The sequence below is a fragment of the Lemur catta genome, chromosome 2 (genome assembly GCF_020740605.2).
Source record: "Lemur catta isolate mLemCat1 chromosome 2, mLemCat1.pri, whole genome shotgun sequence".
Lineage (NCBI taxonomy): Eukaryota > Metazoa > Chordata > Mammalia > Primates > Lemuridae > Lemur > Lemur catta.
Genome location: NC_059129.1, coordinates 3,740,462 through 3,759,351, shown reverse-complemented (window position 1 = coordinate 3,759,351; position 18,890 = coordinate 3,740,462). Strand labels below are relative to the sequence as shown.

The 18,890-nt window shown below is 56.3% G+C and overlaps 1 protein-coding gene across 1 annotated transcript in view; it reads right to left on the bottom strand.

Annotated features, from left to right (window-relative positions):
* Positions 1–1,080: 1,080 nt before the first annotated feature.
* SEC14L5 (SEC14 like lipid binding 5) overlaps positions 1,081–18,890 on the bottom strand; it is a 32,935-nt gene continuing 15,125 nt past the window's right edge. Inside the window, exons 2-15 of the mRNA XM_045542533.1 lie at positions 17,762–17,911; positions 17,308–17,439; positions 15,515–15,643; positions 14,741–14,930; positions 13,236–13,348; positions 12,622–12,811; positions 11,214–11,302; positions 11,036–11,106; positions 9,533–9,704; positions 7,425–7,559; positions 6,082–6,216; positions 5,401–5,607; positions 3,918–4,096; positions 1,081–1,790 (exon numbers count right to left, since the gene is read on the bottom strand). Of these exons, the coding sequence (XP_045398489.1) occupies positions 1,679–1,790; positions 3,918–4,096; positions 5,401–5,607; positions 6,082–6,216; positions 7,425–7,559; positions 9,533–9,704; positions 11,036–11,106; positions 11,214–11,302; positions 12,622–12,811; positions 13,236–13,348; positions 14,741–14,930; positions 15,515–15,643; positions 17,308–17,439; positions 17,762–17,911 (2,004 nt within the window). The 3' untranslated portion in view covers positions 1,081–1,678. The remainder of the gene's footprint in view (positions 1,791–3,917; positions 4,097–5,400; positions 5,608–6,081; positions 6,217–7,424; positions 7,560–9,532; positions 9,705–11,035; positions 11,107–11,213; positions 11,303–12,621; positions 12,812–13,235; positions 13,349–14,740; positions 14,931–15,514; positions 15,644–17,307; positions 17,440–17,761; positions 17,912–18,890) is intronic.

Below are 18,890 nucleotides of genomic sequence, written 5' to 3'. Positions count from 1 at the left end.
TAAGCCAGTTTGAGCTGGGTGAAAGCACTCTCAGGAGGGGAATCAAGAAGGTCTGAGGCTCCTCACCCCAGCGGTGGTCGTACACCCACCCCTTGGCCCAGTGACTCTGCCAGAGATGACCCCAACTCCAAGCAAAGCTAAGAGACTAGAGTGAGGCTGAGCCTCTTGGGCCCTAGAAAGGAGCCAGGCTGCAGACGGAGCTAGTTCAGTGAGGTCCCTCACAGGCAGATCGTGAGGGTGCGTGGTGTGGGCTAGGCACTAGTCCATAAGGGTGGGGACTGGCATAGCCCCATGTAGGGACACAGAGGTGTTGCTGTCATGCAACAATAGTGGCCCCATTTTGCCAACACTCCCAAATGCCTGAGGGAAGCCAGAAATTCTGATTTCCATGTGAAATGCCCCAATTTTTAAACTACTCCAAAAGCAAAAAAAAAAAAAAAACAACACTAAAGGCAGGCCAGATCAGACTTGCAGGCTGCCACTTGGTGACCTCTGACCTGCTGCCTTTTGCGTGGCCCAGGAAAGGAGACATGTCCTCAGGCCCCTAGAAACCTAGGACTGCCCGATGCAGTCACTGGGGAAAGTCGTGGCCGTATGACAGCTGGTTCCAGAATCAGACCTGCCGGAGGGCAGAGACAACAGCTCCACCCCACAGGGGAGTCCTGATGTCATGTTGAGACGCAGGATCCAGCCTTACCAGGAACTCCTGGACTGGCCAGTCACATGCGCCATGAATGGTCATCCTTTTGTGTCTGAGCACCGGGGAGGTAGGTTTCTGTGGCTTGCAACCGAAAAAAACTCATAACTAAACAGCTCCGCAGGGGAGAAGGGACCTCCAGAGGGGCATACAGACAGCCTGAGCCGCCCGGTCGCTGCCTGAAACTTAGCAGAAACCCACCCTCTCGAGTCGGGGGTGTCAAGGTTAGGGCCTCCCCCCAAGTGCTGGGGGATTTTCAGTCCCTGGTGGGCGGCTCCCCACAGAGAGCAGGGCCTGTAACTCATACAACTGCTCTCCAAACACAGCTTGGGACAGGGGACATTATTATGCAATCAAATGCCAGGCTGAAAGGCTGTCCCTGCTGCCTGCCCGGCATCGTTTCCCGCTGCTTCTTGGGGAGACCCCAATATTCTTTGAGCCACCTCCTTGCCCTTTTCAGACCACTTGGTTGGCTCCAGGGAGGGCCATGTGATCCAGACTGGCCAATCAAAGTACAGCCCCCATCCAGGTCACAGTGATTGGTCCCGGTTGGACACATGACCAACATGGCTGGCCAATCAGTGTTCTCCATTCTCCCCGGCAACTGTGATTGGTTCGGGAGCTGACCTGGGCCCCCAGCCGGCTAAGAGTCAGTTCTAGGGTGAGGATTGGAACTTTGGGGAGAAAGCAGCTCCCTCATGCAGCCGAGTGGGGGGCCGGGTGCGGGGCGCGAACCGGTGACAGGTCCCGGATCCAAGGAGACCAGACAGTGGTCGGGTCAATGACGCCTTGGCCTTTCCTGACACGAAGCCGGAAGAGCTGGTTCTGCCCTGGCGACCCCGAGAGCCCCGGCCAAGGGCTGCAGCGTCCTGGCCCGGGGCCCCGGCGCTCGTGGTCCCAGGCCTCGCGGCAAGCTGGCTTCTCCTCGGGACACTTCTGGACGCGCGGGCTGAGCAGGCTACCCCGGAGCGCCGGGCCGGGCTATCTGGAGACCAGGGAGCTGCTGTGGGACTGGCCCGAGGAGGAGGCGGAGGTGGCGGCGCTGAGCTGGGAGAAGCCGCTGGTGCAGGATTCCAGGCTGGACATGGAGCCCCTGGGGAGGAAGGGCACCGCACACGTTACCTTTGGGCCGACACACACAGTGGAAAGCTGTTGGTGCTGCAAATGAGGCCCCAGGGCTCGTTCTCAACCGCCCAGGGCCCCTGGCCAAGGGCCCAGGGAAAAGCAAGTGACGCAGTGAGGAGAAATGAAGCGCCACCCGTTCCCTGCACCCGGTCTCCCCACACAGCCCCAAACCAGGCATAGCCTGCCACAACCACTTGGGCTTCCTTGACTTGGGGCCCTAGCATGGCGCAGAGGTCCCCACAGCCTGGGGAGTCCCCAACCCCATTTCCAGGCAGTGTCATCCCCCCTTGCTCTCTGCTCTCAAACCACAGGGCCCCCTTCCAGCTTCTCTGGCCACTTTTGCATGTGCTGAGCTGGTTCCAAGCTTCAGAGTAGTGCTGTCCATGAGAACTTTCTGTGATGACAGACGTGTCCTATATCTGCAGTGGCCACTGGCTCCATGGGACTCTTGAGCACTCGAAATGTGGCCAGTGCCACCGAGCAACTGAATAGTTCATTCTATTTCCTTCTACTTGCTAAGTTAAATTGCTGCAGGGGGCTAGTGCTACTGAAGTGGAAAGTGCAACTTTAGGGCCTTGCTGCTCAAAGTGTGGTCCTGGGACCGGCAGCACCCAGAGCTTGTTAGAGATGCAGAATCTTGCCCAGCACGGTGGCATGAGCCTGTAGTACCAGCTACTCAGGAGGCTGAGGCGGGAGGATCGTTTGAGCCCAGGAGTTTGTGGCCAGCCTGGGCAACATGGCAAGACCCCATCTTAAAAAAAAAAAAAAAAGGCAAATGCAGAAATCCTGCCCTCCCCAGAGGTGCAGAATCAATGCACCCCCTGGTGACTTGTGTGCACAGCACTTAGATCTCAACTCCACGATCACTCTCCAGATTCCCCCACCCCCCTTCTCCCACCCAAGGCCGGGCACTGTCCTGTGCTCTGGGGTAAGTCCCCTAATACCTCCCGGCTGGGTGACCTTGGGCATGGCATCCACTGCTGCCCACACTTAGGTGTGAGCCTCTGGTCCCCTGCTCCATGACAGCTTACCCTGTCTATGTGGTCCCCTCAGGACCCAGCCCACCACCTGCCCACTAAGGGTGACCAAGTAATAGCCCTTGAACGGATTTCCTCATGAGGCCATTGGAGGGCAGGGTGGCAAGGTCCCCCCACGCTGACCAGACCAGGCAGCTGGTGTGCAGCATCCAGCCCACCCCTCTGGCCTCCGCAGCCCTCATGGAGGACCAGTGGCCAAAACATGCCGCTTCACAAAGAGTGAATTACCAGCCCCCCAACAAGCTCAGGGTCCCCTCTTTGGATAAAGACTCTGGCCCAGTATTCCTCACACTGGACTGGGATCCCTGGAGCTCTGCCTGGGACTCAGGGTCCAGACTGGGCACCCTCCTGGAGCCTCAACTTTACCCCAGGTAAAGAGTTCAAAGCGTTATTTTTAGATGGGAACTAACGCAGGCATGGCACGAAGCAGGATGCAAAATCACATTCATTTTTAAAAGGTGAAAGGCAAGGCCTTGAAGAGGTTGCCTGCTCCTCCTCCAGATCCCCCCGCCCCCGTCATTTCTGTGATCGCGTGCCTGCTGTGCACCCAGGTGGCAGGGGGCCCCCCCAGCCATTTCATCCTCACGACAGGCCACAGGGCAGGGGCTCCATTGGTTCCCATTTAAGGGATGAGGCACCTGAGGCTCAGAGAGGTGAGGCGACTTGCACAGCTCTTAGCCACTGCACTCCCCTATCTCTGAAAGCAACAACTTGGGGAGAGTCATCTGTGAGACACCATTCTAGAATATTCTAGAATAATTCTTGACCCTGTGGAATTCTGGGAGTGAGGGGAGTCTTCTCCCCCACCCCAACTGCTCTGAGTGTTGGGCTGCTGTCTGGGGTTTCACTGGGTTTCATTCTGAGAGTCTGTGACAGCGTCGGCCGCTCTTTCTCATGCTGAAGTGCTCTAGAGAGTTCCAGCAGTGCCCGTGCTGGGAGGGGAAGTCTGTGTGCTCAGCGTGCCCCTGGATCCAAGGCCCCAGCCCGAAGGAAGGGGTGCTGCGCAGGGTGGGCGGCCTGGCCGGCAGGGGAGTCCCAGGCCTCCCGGCGCCTCCTACCTGAAGTCCTCAGATGCAAGCACCTCGCAGTAGTACAGGAGTTTGCACTTGGGGCCGGGGCTGTGCAGGGCCGTCAGGACATCATCCACGCCCGGGAGGCTGCAGGCCACGCTGCCAGGGGGGCTGTGCATCTGCCACTGGAGCAGGTAGACCCCAGGCCACCGGGTCACGTGGGAGCCCTGAAACACAGCAGCCACGCCCTGAGGCCCCTGCCCTCCTGGGGACAGGAGGATGGACTGAGCCTTCATGGGCTCCCTGTCACCAGGCCTGGAGAATGGGGCCCTCCTCCCTCTGTCCTTTTGGCAATCCACCAGGAAACCCTCTTTGAGGGCTTCCCGAGGTCATCCTTGCTGTCCCCACCTGCCCCACCCCACCGCAGCCCTGGGACCAGAGCCTCTCTCTTAAGCTGGGGGAAGGCAATGCCTGGGGTGGGGGGTGCGGCTGCAGGCTGGCACAGGTGAGAAACACCTGGATTTCGTGCGGCTTTTGTTCCGAGATTTGGAGAGGTATTTGGGCAGGGAGCTCACAGGAGTTAGAGTTTGTTGAGGGCTGGTGGAGAGTGGGAAAGGGAGGTGTAGGTTGTTATAAGAGCAACTCTGAGGCAGGGTTGAGATGTTCAGTGAGAACCAGGGGTGGCTGGCGAGTGATATGCAAGACAGCCTTCTGCTCCATCCCACTCGGAACCTGCCACGAGAGCTGCGGTGCTCGCCAGGGCTTGTGCAGGTGACTGTGTGTGTCCTGTGTGTATCTGGGGGGACAGGGGGTGATGTTCCACCCACAACACTGGTGCCAGCCGGGGGGCTCGTACTCCAGTTAGTTACACGTCCCACTTCTGTTCCAGACCTACAGAGTCTGCATCAGACATCTGCCCACTGACCTCAGGCCACTGGCACCTCCCCTCCCATGCAACTGACTTCCTGCCGCTGCCCAGCACTCGCCCTGCCCCCACACCCTGCCGCCTTCTCCCTGCTGCCTCCGCTTCGTTCTTGCTGTTCCTTCACCTGAACATCATCGCCCCTCCCCCCTTCAGGATCCAGCCACTCCTCAAGGTCTTCCATGTGGAAGCCCCTTCAAGTCATGCAGAGAACTTGGACTTCCAATTCCAACACCCTTGTCCTTCTCTCTGCATGAGCATGAGTTAATGTAGTGGGTTGAGTAGCATCCCCCCAAAATTCATGTCTAACCAGAACCTCAGAATATGACCTTATTTGGAAAGAGAGCCTTTGCAGTTTAAGGATTTAGAGGGCTGGTGTCCTTCCAAGAGAAAGGACACGGAGATCAGAGACACAGAAGGGAGACAGAGGCGCCAGCCCTGTAGCACAGGAGCAGAGACTGCAGTGATGCGTCTACAGCCCAAGGAATGCCCAGACACCGTGTGACTTTCCTGCTGTCCTGCAGAGTCCTGAGGCTGGGGACCATGTCTGGCACACAGTGGACCCTCAGTACTGCTTGATGAGTGAATACATGATCCTAAGACGCGAACCTGGATGCTCTCCCCCTCCCGGCAGACGAGGGGCGCCTCCACGCGGCTGTAGTCCCTGCCGAGGACCCAGCCTCTGCCGATCAGCTGCTCCCGGGGGCCTGGCTTGGGCGTCTGCCTGGTGTGGTACAGGCTGAACACCACGTCCCCTCGCAGGATGTCGAAGTCCCAGGTGATGACCGACTCTCCTTCCAGAATCTCCACCGCGACCTGCTTGGAGACAGGTGCGGTCTGAGGGTCCCAGCCGAGAGGGTTATGCTGGCGCGGGGACAACGGCAGGAGGTGCTGTGGGTGCCCACAGGGGTCTCCTCTGCTGAGCCACATGCTCATGCTCTGCCACAGGGAGGGTGGGCTGCTAAGGCCCCAGCAGCCGCCGTGTCTGAGAGCTGCCCTGGGCAAATGGACCCGCCTCTCTCTGAAACACCTGGGGGGTCCCCCTGGGGTGCGAGGGGCCCTCCTGCAGTGCTCTGCGCATCCCAGAGCTCCCTGCTGGATCGGCTGGGATTCCTGCCACGCCCACCTCCCTGCCAGCCTGGCAGGCTTGTCCTGAGAGCTTGTCCTGAGAGCTCGCCCACCCGAGGCAAATCTCGGGCATGAGAACCCTTGCCTCAGGCTGCATTTCGGGGAACCTGACCTAAGACGACACCCCAGCCCAGTGGGCCCACCCAGGCCAGGCCCCGGCACCTCGTGGGGGGCCCCGCGGAGCACGCTGGCCGAGTGGTAGGTCTCGCTCCACTGCCGCAGCTGGTCTGCCCGCTCCTGCTCCTCTTCCCTCAGGTAGAGGGACTTGGGGACCAGCCCTCCTTCAGGGACATTGCACTGTGGGTCAGAGACAAAGGGTGGCAGGTCAGTGCCCATCGAGGCCTGGCTGGCCTGGCCCGTAGAAGGGGGCTCTGTGAGCCCAGAAACAACTTACACAGCCACCCCCTGCTGAGCTGCACAGTGGGCTTCTGTGACGCCATTTGGACCCCAGAACCACCAACACAACAGGGACAATTATTTCACAGAGAAAGGAAACGGAGGCTCAGAGAAGTCAGGCCACTTGCCCACAATCGCACAGCACCAAGTGGATGGGCCAGGGCACAAACTCATTGTCAGCCCCCTAGGCTCACGTCCCTTACTCCGATGCAGGGCTGATGTCTGGGCTCAGGGGTCCCTCACGCTGCACCCCGCAGCTGGGCACCTCCCCAACGGCGGTGGGGATGGAGCAGTCTCTCAACTGTCCTCATCTCCAGATTTCCCCAAATCAAAGGTGCCCGGGATGGCCAGGCCTTGGGAGACCCTCTGCCATCGCCAAACAATGATCTCTGCCCTCATGTCACTTGCTGAACACTAGGATCAACAAGTGAGGTCACTGCCAGCATTCGCCAGTAAGTCACCCTCAGGTCGGCAAGCTCATTCACTAAAAATAAATCCTGCGTGTGACGTATCGCAGCCAGTGGAGGGAACAGGCGAGCCTGGCCAAAGTCCTAGGAAAAGACGTTTTTATCCAGAAATGATGCAAGCTCGCTGTTTGGTATTTTTGTTACACTAGCTCTGCCCACTGATGGCCACATGAGATGACAGAGTTGTGACCTAGGCTCCCTGCTGCCTTTCACTTCACCCCCGAGGCAGGAGATAAAGGGGTCTGGGGGTTGCCTCCTGTCCCAGCTGTGTGGCTGTGGGCTGGTCCCTTTGGGTATGTCAGCTCCAGGCCCAGGCCACCAGGACACGGGCGTCACCTCCCCTGCAGCACAGGGCACAAAGTGAGCAGGCGAACTCCCACTGCTGCTCAGCAACACCTTTGGTGGCAATACAGCCTGGGAAGCCTTTGACTGGCCTGGTCTTTGGGCTTCCAGAAACTTCTGTCTCACTCACTAGGCTTGAAAGAACCCAGGTAAGGCCCAACCTGAGAGAGGTGTCACCTCTCTTTGAGGCAGCTTCTAAAACAAGCCCTGTCCCCACTGAGCACCAGCTCGGCCCTCCCCAGGCGGCGCCCCGCCCAGCAGCCCGGCCTCCCCGCCCCTGCACTGGCCCAGCTGCCTCACCACACTCTCTCCCCCCAGGAAGTCGGGGATCAGGTCTTTGTCCAGGTAGTCCACGAGGCCTCCGGGGCCCAGGTAATTGCTGCCGCTGCAGATGAGGAACTTCTGCCGGGTGTTCTCGTTGATGAAGGGGCTGATCTGAAACGCGGGAGGGAAGGCAAGCTGGGGTGGATTCTGCATGAAGATGTAACTCTTGTCACATGGACTTAATCACTTAATCGTGGACAGGGACATGACATGGACGTAGATATGACGGGGACTCAATCACTCGAAAGTGATTCTGTGGCTCTTGGTGCATTCGCTACGTTGTGCAACCACCACCTCTATCTAGTTCCCAGACACGTGCTTCACCCCAGAGGGAAGCCCCACACCCACTCCAGTCACCCTTTCCCCTCCCCCACCCCTGGCAGCCGCTGATCTGCTGGAAGTGAACCCTGCTTCCAGCTGGGCCCGGCAGGCTGACTCACCCCCACCCCACCAGGTGCACGTCTTCCTAGGAAATCTCCAAGCAGCACATGAACTCGGTTTGCACAGAGATCAGGACAATTGGGGATAAAAAGCTTCGGAAGCAGCTCCTGCTCCCCAGCCCTACCCGTACAGAGCCTTGATGCACCTACAGAGGCCAGAGAACTTTCTGCCCCCTAAGCACGTCTATGCCCTCCCCTGCTCACAATCCTCCGTGGCTCCCTACTGCCCCAGGACAAGGGCCCATCTTCACCACCGCCTGGACTCCCAGCCTCCCCTGGCACCACAGTCCCCTTTGCTCCTGCCTGCTCAGGCCACCCTGGACTGTCCTTTCAATTCCCCCAAAGCACCAAGCTGAGTCCTGTCTCTGGGCCTGCAGCCAGGCTGTGCAGTCGGCCTGCCACACCTTCCTCCTGCCGCTCCTTCCTCAGGTCTCAGCCTCACATCACCTCCTCGGGAGGCCCTCCGCTCCCCAATCTAAATGTGCCCCTGCACCATCCCCCACCTGACTCAGCCTCTCTGAGAGTCCTGACGTCCTCATGTCCTTGTCACAGAGAATCCTGATGGTTTTACTTGGGAGGGCTACCTGGTTCGTCCCCCTCCCCCACCCTGTGACATGTGGTGTTGGGGACCCAGTGGCTGGTTCACTCTAAACTCCAGGATGTGGACATGCGCCTGGCACATAGTAGGTGCTTAGCAAAACACCGATTGGCTAATTTAACTTGACCGCCTGGCTTCTCACGCCTTCCCCAACCCCAGGCACCGCATTCACGGCAGATTCAGGATCTGCAGCCGGGGGGCCTGCTCTGCCCTGCTCTGCAGCAAGGCCCCGGGGCAGAGGTGTCCAGCTGCAAGTGACAACCTGTCAGCGGGCTGTAAAGCTGCTTGCGAGCATCAAGACCAACCTATGTGGAACAGAAGACAACAGTCAAAATGGTGTTGTCAGTAAAGGAGCCGTCACTTCGCGGACCTCTTACTTCAGGGGTGCGTGTGTGCCGGGTTGAATACAAAGTGTGTTTCATACTGTGGGTTGTGGGCGGAGAGCTTTAAAAGCCCCACAGGACAGGGTCCAAACGCTCCTCGGAACCAGCTCGCGGGAGTCCCAGGGACACGGCCCGATTCTGAGTGTGACTCTCACTTCCGAGAAAGAGAACAATGAAGACACACACTGGTCCATCCTGCAGTGGAACATCATTCAGCCACAAGGAATGAAGCCACACAGGCTACAACCGGGTGGACCTCGAGGAGCTTGTTCTCAGTGACAAGAGCCAGACGCAAGCGGCCACAGGTCGTATGATTCCACTTTGGTGAAATCTCCACAGCAGGCAAATGCACAGACGTGGAAGGAGACTGGCGGCCGCCTGGAGAGGGGGTGGCGGGGAGGGACTGCTCGTGGGCTGGGGGCTCCTTGGGGGTGATGGAAATGTTCTGGAATTAGATAGCAGTGGCCGTTGCAGAACCGTGACTATACCAAACAACGCTGAATTCTGTGCTTTAAAAGATGTTTACGGTAGATGAATTACATCTCAACAAAGCCAGGCAGCTGCGAGCTCTCTCTCACAGAACCAGGCAGCTCACGGAGGGAACCTCCCACCGCAGCCTCCCTGAGTGGGGGCCGGGGCTCAGGCTCAGGCTGTGGCTCTTACCAGCGTCCAGAGCACGGGGAAGACGCGGGGGGCCCGCACGATGAGCAGCCGGCCCAGCGTCTCGGGGTAGTTGTCCTGCACCACCTCGATCATGCGCAGCAGCGCCTTCACGCCCGGCCGCCACAGGTGCCGCATGTTCAGACCCTCCAGGTCCAGCAGGCAGGTCCAGGAGCTGCGGCAGAGACGGTCCCTGCTCCACCTGGCTCTGCCACCTCCCAGGGCCCCCAGCGCCCTCCGCGGGGACGGAGAGGGAGGCTCAGTGACTCATGGCTGGGAGCAGACGGGGCCACAGGACACTCCCGTGGATCAGAGGTTCAGAGCGTGGACGCCAAGGCCCAGCACCTGAACTGGAGTCTCCCCTGGCACCCTGAGAGCTGCGTGACAGGGCCACCAACCTAACCTTCCTCCTCAGGACAGTGGCGAGGTCAGTATGAGTCCCTGTCTCGAGCAGCTGTTGTTGGGGTTAGGTGAGGTGGTGTATGGAAAGGTCTCCGCAAGGAGACACAGCAGGCACTCAGCTAAAGCTAGTTGTTACTGTTGATCGTTGAAAAGGTGCTAACTACTAAATAGAGCACGGGAACTAAGAGCATCTACCCCACAGCCAGATGGCCCAGGTTCAAATCCCAGCCCTGCCACTTGCTGTGGGGCCTCGGCCAAGTTCTTGACCTCTCTGTGCCTCCATTTCACTACTATTAATTCATTAGGAAAATGACCGTGTTACTGCAGTGGCTGGTCCCTGGGAGGCTCTGCATCCCAGATTGGTTCCCTCAAACCTGCTCACACCTCTGCAAGTTCTTGTATGACACCCCCTCATCTGAACCATCCGGGGTGAATTCTTCTTCCAGCCACGACCTTGACTGATCGATCCCCACCCCACCCCAACAGGTTTCCTTAGGAAATCTCCAGACGGCAAAGGAACTTACTTTTCACCAAGATCAGGATATTTGGGGATAAACAGCTTAAGCATCCGGTCCTGACCATCCCTGCCTCTGGGCTGCTGGGAGGATGAAATGGATCAAGGTGCTAAGAGGAGCACCTGCTGCATACACGGTAAGTACTATATGCGTGTTTGCATTCTTTGTAGCAGTTACTGTTTTTGATAATCCCTTAAAAAGCCACTTTACAGAAGAAGGAAGCTGCAGCCCAGAGGGGTTCACTGCCTTTGGGGTGATGCTCTGGGAAACTCAGCTCAGGGACAGGAATTGGGGGTGCGAGGACAGTGGGTTACGGGATGTGATCCCGCGAGGCTGGTCTGCCCTGCGGACGGAGTCAGGGTAGAACTTGGGGCGGGAGGGCTGGTCTCAAAGAGCAAAGTCAAGGAGGCTGTCGAGGCGGGGGGGTAAAGTCCTCAAGCCTGAAGCCAGAGAGGACTAGGTTCTGCCCTGTGTCCCCACCCATAAAGCATTACAGGTGACGATTACAGGTGAGGACCCTGATTAGAGACCTAGCGCGGTGCACGTGCGCAGTGCCCGTCGGCTGTCTGTTATTTAGGGGGGTTCTTGCCTGATGGGACGGCCAAACTGCTTTGTGTTCCCCTCACACCTCTTCTGTCCTTCCTCGTTGACGGAAAGAACCTGTGAGGGAGACACGGGGCTGCCAAAGGTGCACCTGGCTGCTCGCCGGCGGGCAGCCCTTCCCAGGCCCTGCCCGGCCAGGGGTGCGGCCGCGGGCCCCGACTCACGTGCCGCAGCAGCGCCTCCTCGCCCACGGCCTTCATCAAGCCCTTGGTGTCCATCTGGCCCAGGCGGAGGATGTAGAGGGGGCGGCCGTCTTCGCGGATGGGGCCAAAGAGAAGAGACCGTTATTTAGGGGGCAGCTGATGGGGGGGACAGGTCAGAGCCACGGGTGAGAGCTTCACCCCTCAGGCTGCAGCTCACTAGGGCCCGACCGGTCCCTGCAGCCACCAGCGCCGTCACTCACGCCGGACGGAGTGTGACAAGCACAGGTATTTTCTCCATAAGGCGCATCCCGCCTTCTCACACTCAGGCACACTCAGCGACACTATTCTTAGGGCCATTTTAAACAGCAAAAGCACCGGAAAAAGGCACAAAAATGTTAAAACGTGGCACTAACAAGGCCACAAAATGGACACCCGTTTGCAGTACGAGAGTTGAAACAAAGAGGCAGAGAGTCTCCTCGCTCGACCCCAGCAGAGAACGTGCACGTCGGGTGACTCGACTTCTTCGCTACTCTCGATGTGTCTGGGAGACTCTGCAAAAGCTCCGTGAATACTGACTTGGGGGTGACAAGTAGATTTCAGCCAGCAGGGGAGTTCCCAAACACGGAATTCACGAACAAGGAGGATCAGCCGTGTGTCAAAAGGACCCACGACAGCTGAACCTTCAGCATAGCACTTACCCTAACCAATACGTGGGAATTTTTTTAAAAATGGCATTGGCTTCAGTGGTAGTTTAATTTAAAAATCTGGAAAAGATATGTGTAGTGGGTGGAATAGTGCCCCAAAAAACTCATGCCCACCGGAACTTGAAGCGGGACCCCACTTGGCAATGGCCTGTGCAGATGTAGTTAGTTAAGGATCTCAAGATGAAATCACACTGAGGTTGAGCCCTAACTCCAGTGACCTGGGGGCCTTACGAGAAGAGGAGAGGGCACAGAGACACCCAGAGAGGAAAGAGATGTGACGACAGAGGCAGACACTGCACTGACGCTGCCACAAGCCAGGGCACCCCCAGGCTAGCGGAAGGTGGAGACAGTGGGGACGATTCTCCCCCCAGAGCCTTCGGAGCGAGGCTGACACCTTGATTTCAGACTTCTGGCCTCCAGGACTGTGACAGAATAAATTTCTGTTGTTTTAAGCCACCAAGTTTGTGGCAACCTGTTATGGCAGCTCCAGGAAATACAATGTACGCACAGCCACTGCGTGTGTATGTGATTGCAGTGACCTGGTCCTGGGGGCTCACCCACCCCGCCCGGCAGAGAATTATCTCTTCCTCAAGCCCAGAAGTCTATGCCGGCTCTACCTCCTTCCAGATGCCAAAGAATCAAAAGGAAATACAATAAGGTGTTAGCATGAAGCGGCATGACCGAAGTGTGCTCTGTCTGTGCCTCATGGTGGTGGCGGCACGCACCCGTGTCCTGGTAATGCCAGCCCCCTGCGTAGAACTCCTCCAAGAGGGCAGGGGGCCGCCAGGTCTGAAGGAGGAGATCCACCTGCTGCTGCTTCCGCCAGCTCAGGGACTGGCACAGCATCTCCCGGGCCTTGTCCACGTGGAAGTCACGGGCCCGCAGGAACCGCAGGATGTGCTCGTCTTTGGGGGTCTGAGGAACGAAGAAGGAAAAGCCGCAGAAGGGTGCTGCCTAGCCCCGCAGACAAACCACAGAGAACGAGCCTCCTGTACCTCGTCTGCAGAACATTCTCCCTCAGCCACAAAGCAGAGGCAGCCACGGGTGGGCAGCGGGCAGTATGTGTGCACTGTGGCCGCCTGACGTCCCTCCCTCCTTGTGCCAGGAACAGCCTCTTTCTTTCGGGGAACGGCTCCTCCCCGCTCCCCAACGTGCTTATCTTGCAAAACCAGCCCCACGAAGAACTCCCTTTCTTGAGTGCACACTCCGAGCTGGACTGCACAAACTTATTTCATATCTCACCTTTTCTCCTCCCCCTCCCCCATGCCCCCCACCGTGCCTGAGGCTGAGTACCTGCCACCCACCGATGTGATCCAGGGGGCCCCACCGCTGCACCCACCTTCCCTTTGTGGGTCTCCTGTAGCCAGCGCCGAAGCTGGATCAGGCAGCTCTCCTGCATGGGCGTGAGGTGGCCCAGGCACCTCTCTATGTAGTCCGCGTCCAGCTTGTCCCCTTGGAGGAGGAGCAGGGGTGGCATCAGGACCAGAGGAGACGCCACATGCCTCCTACCTATGCGGCCTGCCCTTTCTGCCCTCCCTCCCTCGCTCACTGGCCGCCCCAGCTCTGAAACGTGGTTCCAAGCCAGGCTGTGGCCTCCGCAACAGGAAAATGGACAAAGGACAAGAATAGGGATTCAACTGAAAAAGGAAAACAGAGTCACTAAGCATGAAACTATAATGTTTGACCTTACTCGTAACGAAAGAACTGATCACCACTCTACCAGTGATCACTCTTACTGCCTGTCCGAAGTGAAATGTTTAGGAAGAGTCTTGTGGGGAGCTGGGGCGAAGTCAGGAACAGGCAGTTATGCACTTTCACTGGGAACACTGATCAGCATAACCTCCTTGGAGGTCTAGCTGGTGAGTCCAACAAAATTTTAGTTGCATATAACCTTCTACCCAGCAATCCCACTTTTAAAATTTTATGCTATGTATATACGCCTACAAATTTTTAAAACATCCTTTTACAAAAATGTACCACACTATTTGCATTTTTGAAAAACTGAAGCAACCTAAATTTCCATCAATAGAAGACTTGCTAAATAGACTAGTAATTAAACATAATCAATAAATAACAAATAAACCAGGTGTGGTGGCTCATACCTGTAGTCCCAGATACTCGGGAGACTGAGGCGGGAGGATCGCTTGAGCCCAGGAGTTCAAGTCCAGCCTGGGCAACATAGCAAGACCCAGTCTCTAAATAATAATAATAAATAAATGTTTATTAATAAATAAGTTGTGGTGCAACCACACATACCATAGAGTATTAAAAGAAGACATACTCACTTGTACAGAAAGTTGTTCAAGCAACATTAGTAAGTGAAAAAAAGCAAACTGAAATAGAATGTACAATATGTTCTCATTTGTCCGACGTAAGGAGTACTGTGCGTGTGCGTGGGCACAGCTGCGTGAGTATACGCATTTAATAGTACATACGTGTATGAGCCTAGACAGCTTCAGAGAAGATAAACACAGAACTACTGTAGCCTCCGGGGAGAGGAAAGGAATCTTAACTCCTTACTTCTCCCGGGCAGTTTGAATGTTTTTCCTGCCATGATCATGCATTACTCATATAATTAAAAATAGTTGTAAAACCAGAGGAAAAGGCAGCGTCTTGACACCAGAGATCAATTTCTGGTCTAGAAATAAACCAGCTCTGGCTCCTGGACCGGAATGGGGAGAGGGAGAGGCCGCGGGCAGAGGCAGGAGGCTGAGTGACTCCGAGCCCCAGCCCCAGCCCCAGTCCCAGCCCCAAGAGGACCGAGGCAGTCCGCCCCCGCCCAAGGAGCAAGACAGCCTGCAGCAGGCTCCGCAGGGCCGAGTGACCTCGGCTGCAGCGACCTACCATCGGAACTGACCATCTCCAGAGCAGGGCCCGGGGCACTGCTGGGGCTGTCGGCCTCCAGGGAGCCAGGGTCCTGCCCAGCCTGGCCGCAGGCGTCCTCCTCCCGGCCCGGGGCCGGCGTCCAGCGGGGGATGTGAGAGGTGCCCTGGGAGGTGAGCTCGTTCAGGTAATGTTCTATCACCTCCTTCCCCTGGAAGCCAGAGACACCAAGGACAGTGGGGGTCACCGCAACAGCCAGGAAATCCGCCCCACCTCGCCCTGGTTCCAGCCCTGACACGTGGCGACTGAGCAGCTGAACGTGGCCCGTCCGAATGGAGAGGCGCTGAGTGTCACGACCCACCGATTTCCAAATGCAGTGTAAAACGACGAACGAGAATAGCTCAACAATATGTTTTATATCAATGACACATTAGATAAAATATATTATCAGAATTAATTTTGCCCATTTCATTACATGAACAGGCCTCTACTCAGCAGTGGATCTGAGGTCTTTAAAACAAACATGACCATTTTAACCAGGAAAAAGCACCACAGAATGTCCCTCTTCTGTCCAGAGAATTCATTCACTAGACATTCCTGGACATCTTGGGGCTGGGGGACAATGATGAGGGTGCCCCCATTACAGGTCAGTGACTGTCCACCCATTATTTCACATGATTTGGTCGTTACTAGAATACCCATTTTGCAGACGGGAAGACTGAGGCCTTGGCAGGTTCTTGCTGGATGTCACGAGTTGCCAGGTGGCAGAGCGGGTCCTCCACGGGACTAACGTACCCTCTTGATGTTGGCGGTGTACTGCTTCATGGCAATCTTCTCCAAGGCATTTTCAAAGCCAAAGAAGGACCGGATGTCCAGCGAGGCAGACTGCTCGAAGCAAGTCCAGTCTTCATTCTCAGGGTGGACCTGAATACCAGGCAGGGATGATGCCGGGGTGTTAGCATGGGGCCACCATGCCCCCCACAGGGGCTCTACCAAGCCCGAGATGGACAGTATGTCACAGCCTGGCAGCACTGTCGGGGACAGCAGTATCAAGCCCCCCCCCCCAGGGAACAGTGTGGATCTGATATCTGCACCTCTGCCCCTTAAATACTATATGTCTACATGGAAAATTACATTAATATATAAATACATATGTTTAGTATATCATTTGTATAATATATAAATAATATATTAATATCATAAGTGTTAGATGTATATTTTTAAATAACTATATATTTATAGAAAGATATATATTATATATATAACAATATATTACATATTATATATCAATAGATATCAGTGGAAAAGATCTATGGGCAGAAACCAGGAGTCTGTTAAACATGCAGATTGCTGGGCCCCCCCCAGCCACTTCCGCCCGAGCAGGTCCAGGCTGGGATCTGCATTTCACAAGCAGCCTCGGTGCTGCTGGTGTGGCCGTGGGCGGGACTCGCTCTGAGAACCCCACACTGGAAGGAGTGTGAAGGCAACTACTGCCCACGCCTCCCCGCAGATGGGAACATCCTGAGCCAGTTTCCAGGACGGCCCCAGAGGAGCTGGAGGTGGGCAATGAAAACGGGCACCCAAACCATTTCTAATGGCCCACAATTGCTGTACCAGAGCTGTCGTCATGCAAACCACCCGACAAGGCAGGAGCTGCTACCGTCTCCATTTTAGGATGTGAATGGTGTGGCCCAGGGAGGGGAAGCGACTTGTCCCCTGTCACTCAGCAAGATAGTGACAGAGCTGGGTTACATGGGGCAAATGCCTTCCAGACTCCTGGCTCTTCCCCCTCCGTCTTCACTCATGCTGTTCCCGCCCCCAGAACTCTGTTCCCAGCCCTTCTAGGGCAGCTCCTCCCACCCCTGGGCTCTCAGCTTCGGCGGCACCTCCTAAGGAGGCGCCCCTTCCACTCTCGCCCCAGTTCTGTCTGCCGGGGCCCTTGCGAGCTCTGTGACAAATAGACACACATTCATTGGCTTTTCTCATCTGTGTCTCCCTGGGGAATGGCGGCTCCGTGAGGGCAGCGGTCAGGCAGATGGGTCCATGGCGGGTGCCCAGCGCTTGGCTGGGTGCTGACACGATAGGTGCTCAATCATATGCACGGAAGAATCATCATGATCGTTAATTATATAAAAGGTAGCACTTATATAGGACTTAGTATGTGCCAGGCCCTGGCCTACGGGGTTTGGATAGTGTATTGTACATCATTTAATCCTCACCACAACCTATGCCATAGGCACAATTATTAACCCCATTTTACAGATGAGGAAACTGAGGCACAGTTTCCTGAAAGAAAGAAGGCAAGGAGAGAGAGAAAAACGGAGGGAGGGGTGCCAGACTTAGCAGATAAAATACAGGAGGCCAGTCACATTTGAATTTTGGATGAACAACGAATAGTATATTTCTAGGAAATATTTGAGAAATATACTAAAAACGTATCTGCTGTTTACCGGAGCTGCACAGGCGCGGGGCACCCTGCATGCTCCCTGACGCAGCCCTGGGCAGGACAGCGGGGCTGGGTGCAGGTGTCCCGGCAGGGAGAGGGTCCCGCCGGGAGAGGGTCCCCGCGGGGAGGGTCCCGGGCTCACCGTGTAGCTGCAGTTCTCGTGGACCACCACGCGGCTGGCGAAGGTCTCATTGTGGGCTTCGATGAGGAGCGTCCTCTCCTTCCAGTTCAAGACGTTTCTCTGCACGAAGACCACGTGCTCGACACCTGCGATCTGCGCGGGAGGGGCGGGGGGCGAGTCCGGAGGGCCACCCAGACACCCCTGGCCACCCAAAGCCAGGTCTAACCCCCTGGGACCCCGCTCGGTTCCCCCCAGTCCCCTGGCCCTCGCGCCTCCCGCAGCCGGGCTCCCCCCTCACCGGGAACCCCGCCGCCCCCACCCCGGAACCCGCATCCGGACACCGATCCCCACGCACCCCCGCCCCACCGCCTGGCCCAGCACCCGGTCCCCACCTCCTGCACCTGTGCCCACCCCTGCGTCAGGTCCCCTCCCCCGCCCGGCCCCCGGACCTCAGCCCCCTGCCCCTGCCGCCCACCTTCCGCAGCAGCCGCGGGGCGTCCACGCGCAGCCGGCAGCTCCGCTCCACCACGTGCACCGCCCCGTCGGGGCTGCGGGACTCGCGCAAGACCTCGCTGCCCAGGAAGACGGGGATCTGCGGGCAGGTGGGGAAGCGCTTCTCGTAGGCCTGGGGGGCAGAGCCGGAGTGAGCGCGGGGGCAGGGCGACCGGGGGGGGGGGGGGGGGTCCCGCTCAGCACAACCTCCGCCCCTGCAGGGCTGTCATCTCATTATGAGACGGGGTGTCACAGCCGAGAAAAGCATCCGGGGCGGTGGAAGGAGCAGGGACCCTGCTGTCACTACCAACAATACCTGCATTCAGCACGTCTCAGAGCCCAATGTAGGAGGGCCTGAACAACAATGTGGCATATAACAGCACACATAAAAGGCTTAGAGCTCATAAAAGAGTTTAGCAAAGCTTCAGGATATAAAATCAATACACAAAAATCAGTGTTATTTCTGTATGTTAGCAACAAATCAAAAATTTTAAAAATTCTATTTACAATAACATCAAAAAGGATAAAATATTAATACTTAGGAATACATTTAACTAAGGAAGTTCAAAATTTTGAACACTGTCAAACATTGCTGAAAAAAATTAAAGACCTAAATAAGTGGAAAGGCATCCCATAGGCATGGACCAGAAGACTTAATATTGTTAAGATGGCAGTATTCCCCCAAACTGGTCTGCAGATTCAGTAAAATCTCTATCCACACCCCAGCTGAATTCTTTACAGAAATTGATGGGTTGATCCTAAAATTCATTATGGAAATGCAACAAACCCAAGATGGCCAAAACAATCCTGAAAAAAGAACAAAATTGGAGGACTCATATTTCCTGAATTCAGAACTTCACTACATGGCTACAGTAATCAAAACAGTGTGGTTGGTACTGGCAGAAAAATGTTAATAGACATACAGCCCAACGGAATAGAATTGAATCCAGAAATAAGCCTTCACATTTACCATCCATTGATTTTTGACAAAGATGTCAAGACAATTCAATGGAGAAGGAACAATCTCATCAACAAATGGTGCCGGGACAACTGGATGTCCATATATAAAGGAATGACATGGGACCCCCTACTGCACACCACATACAAACATT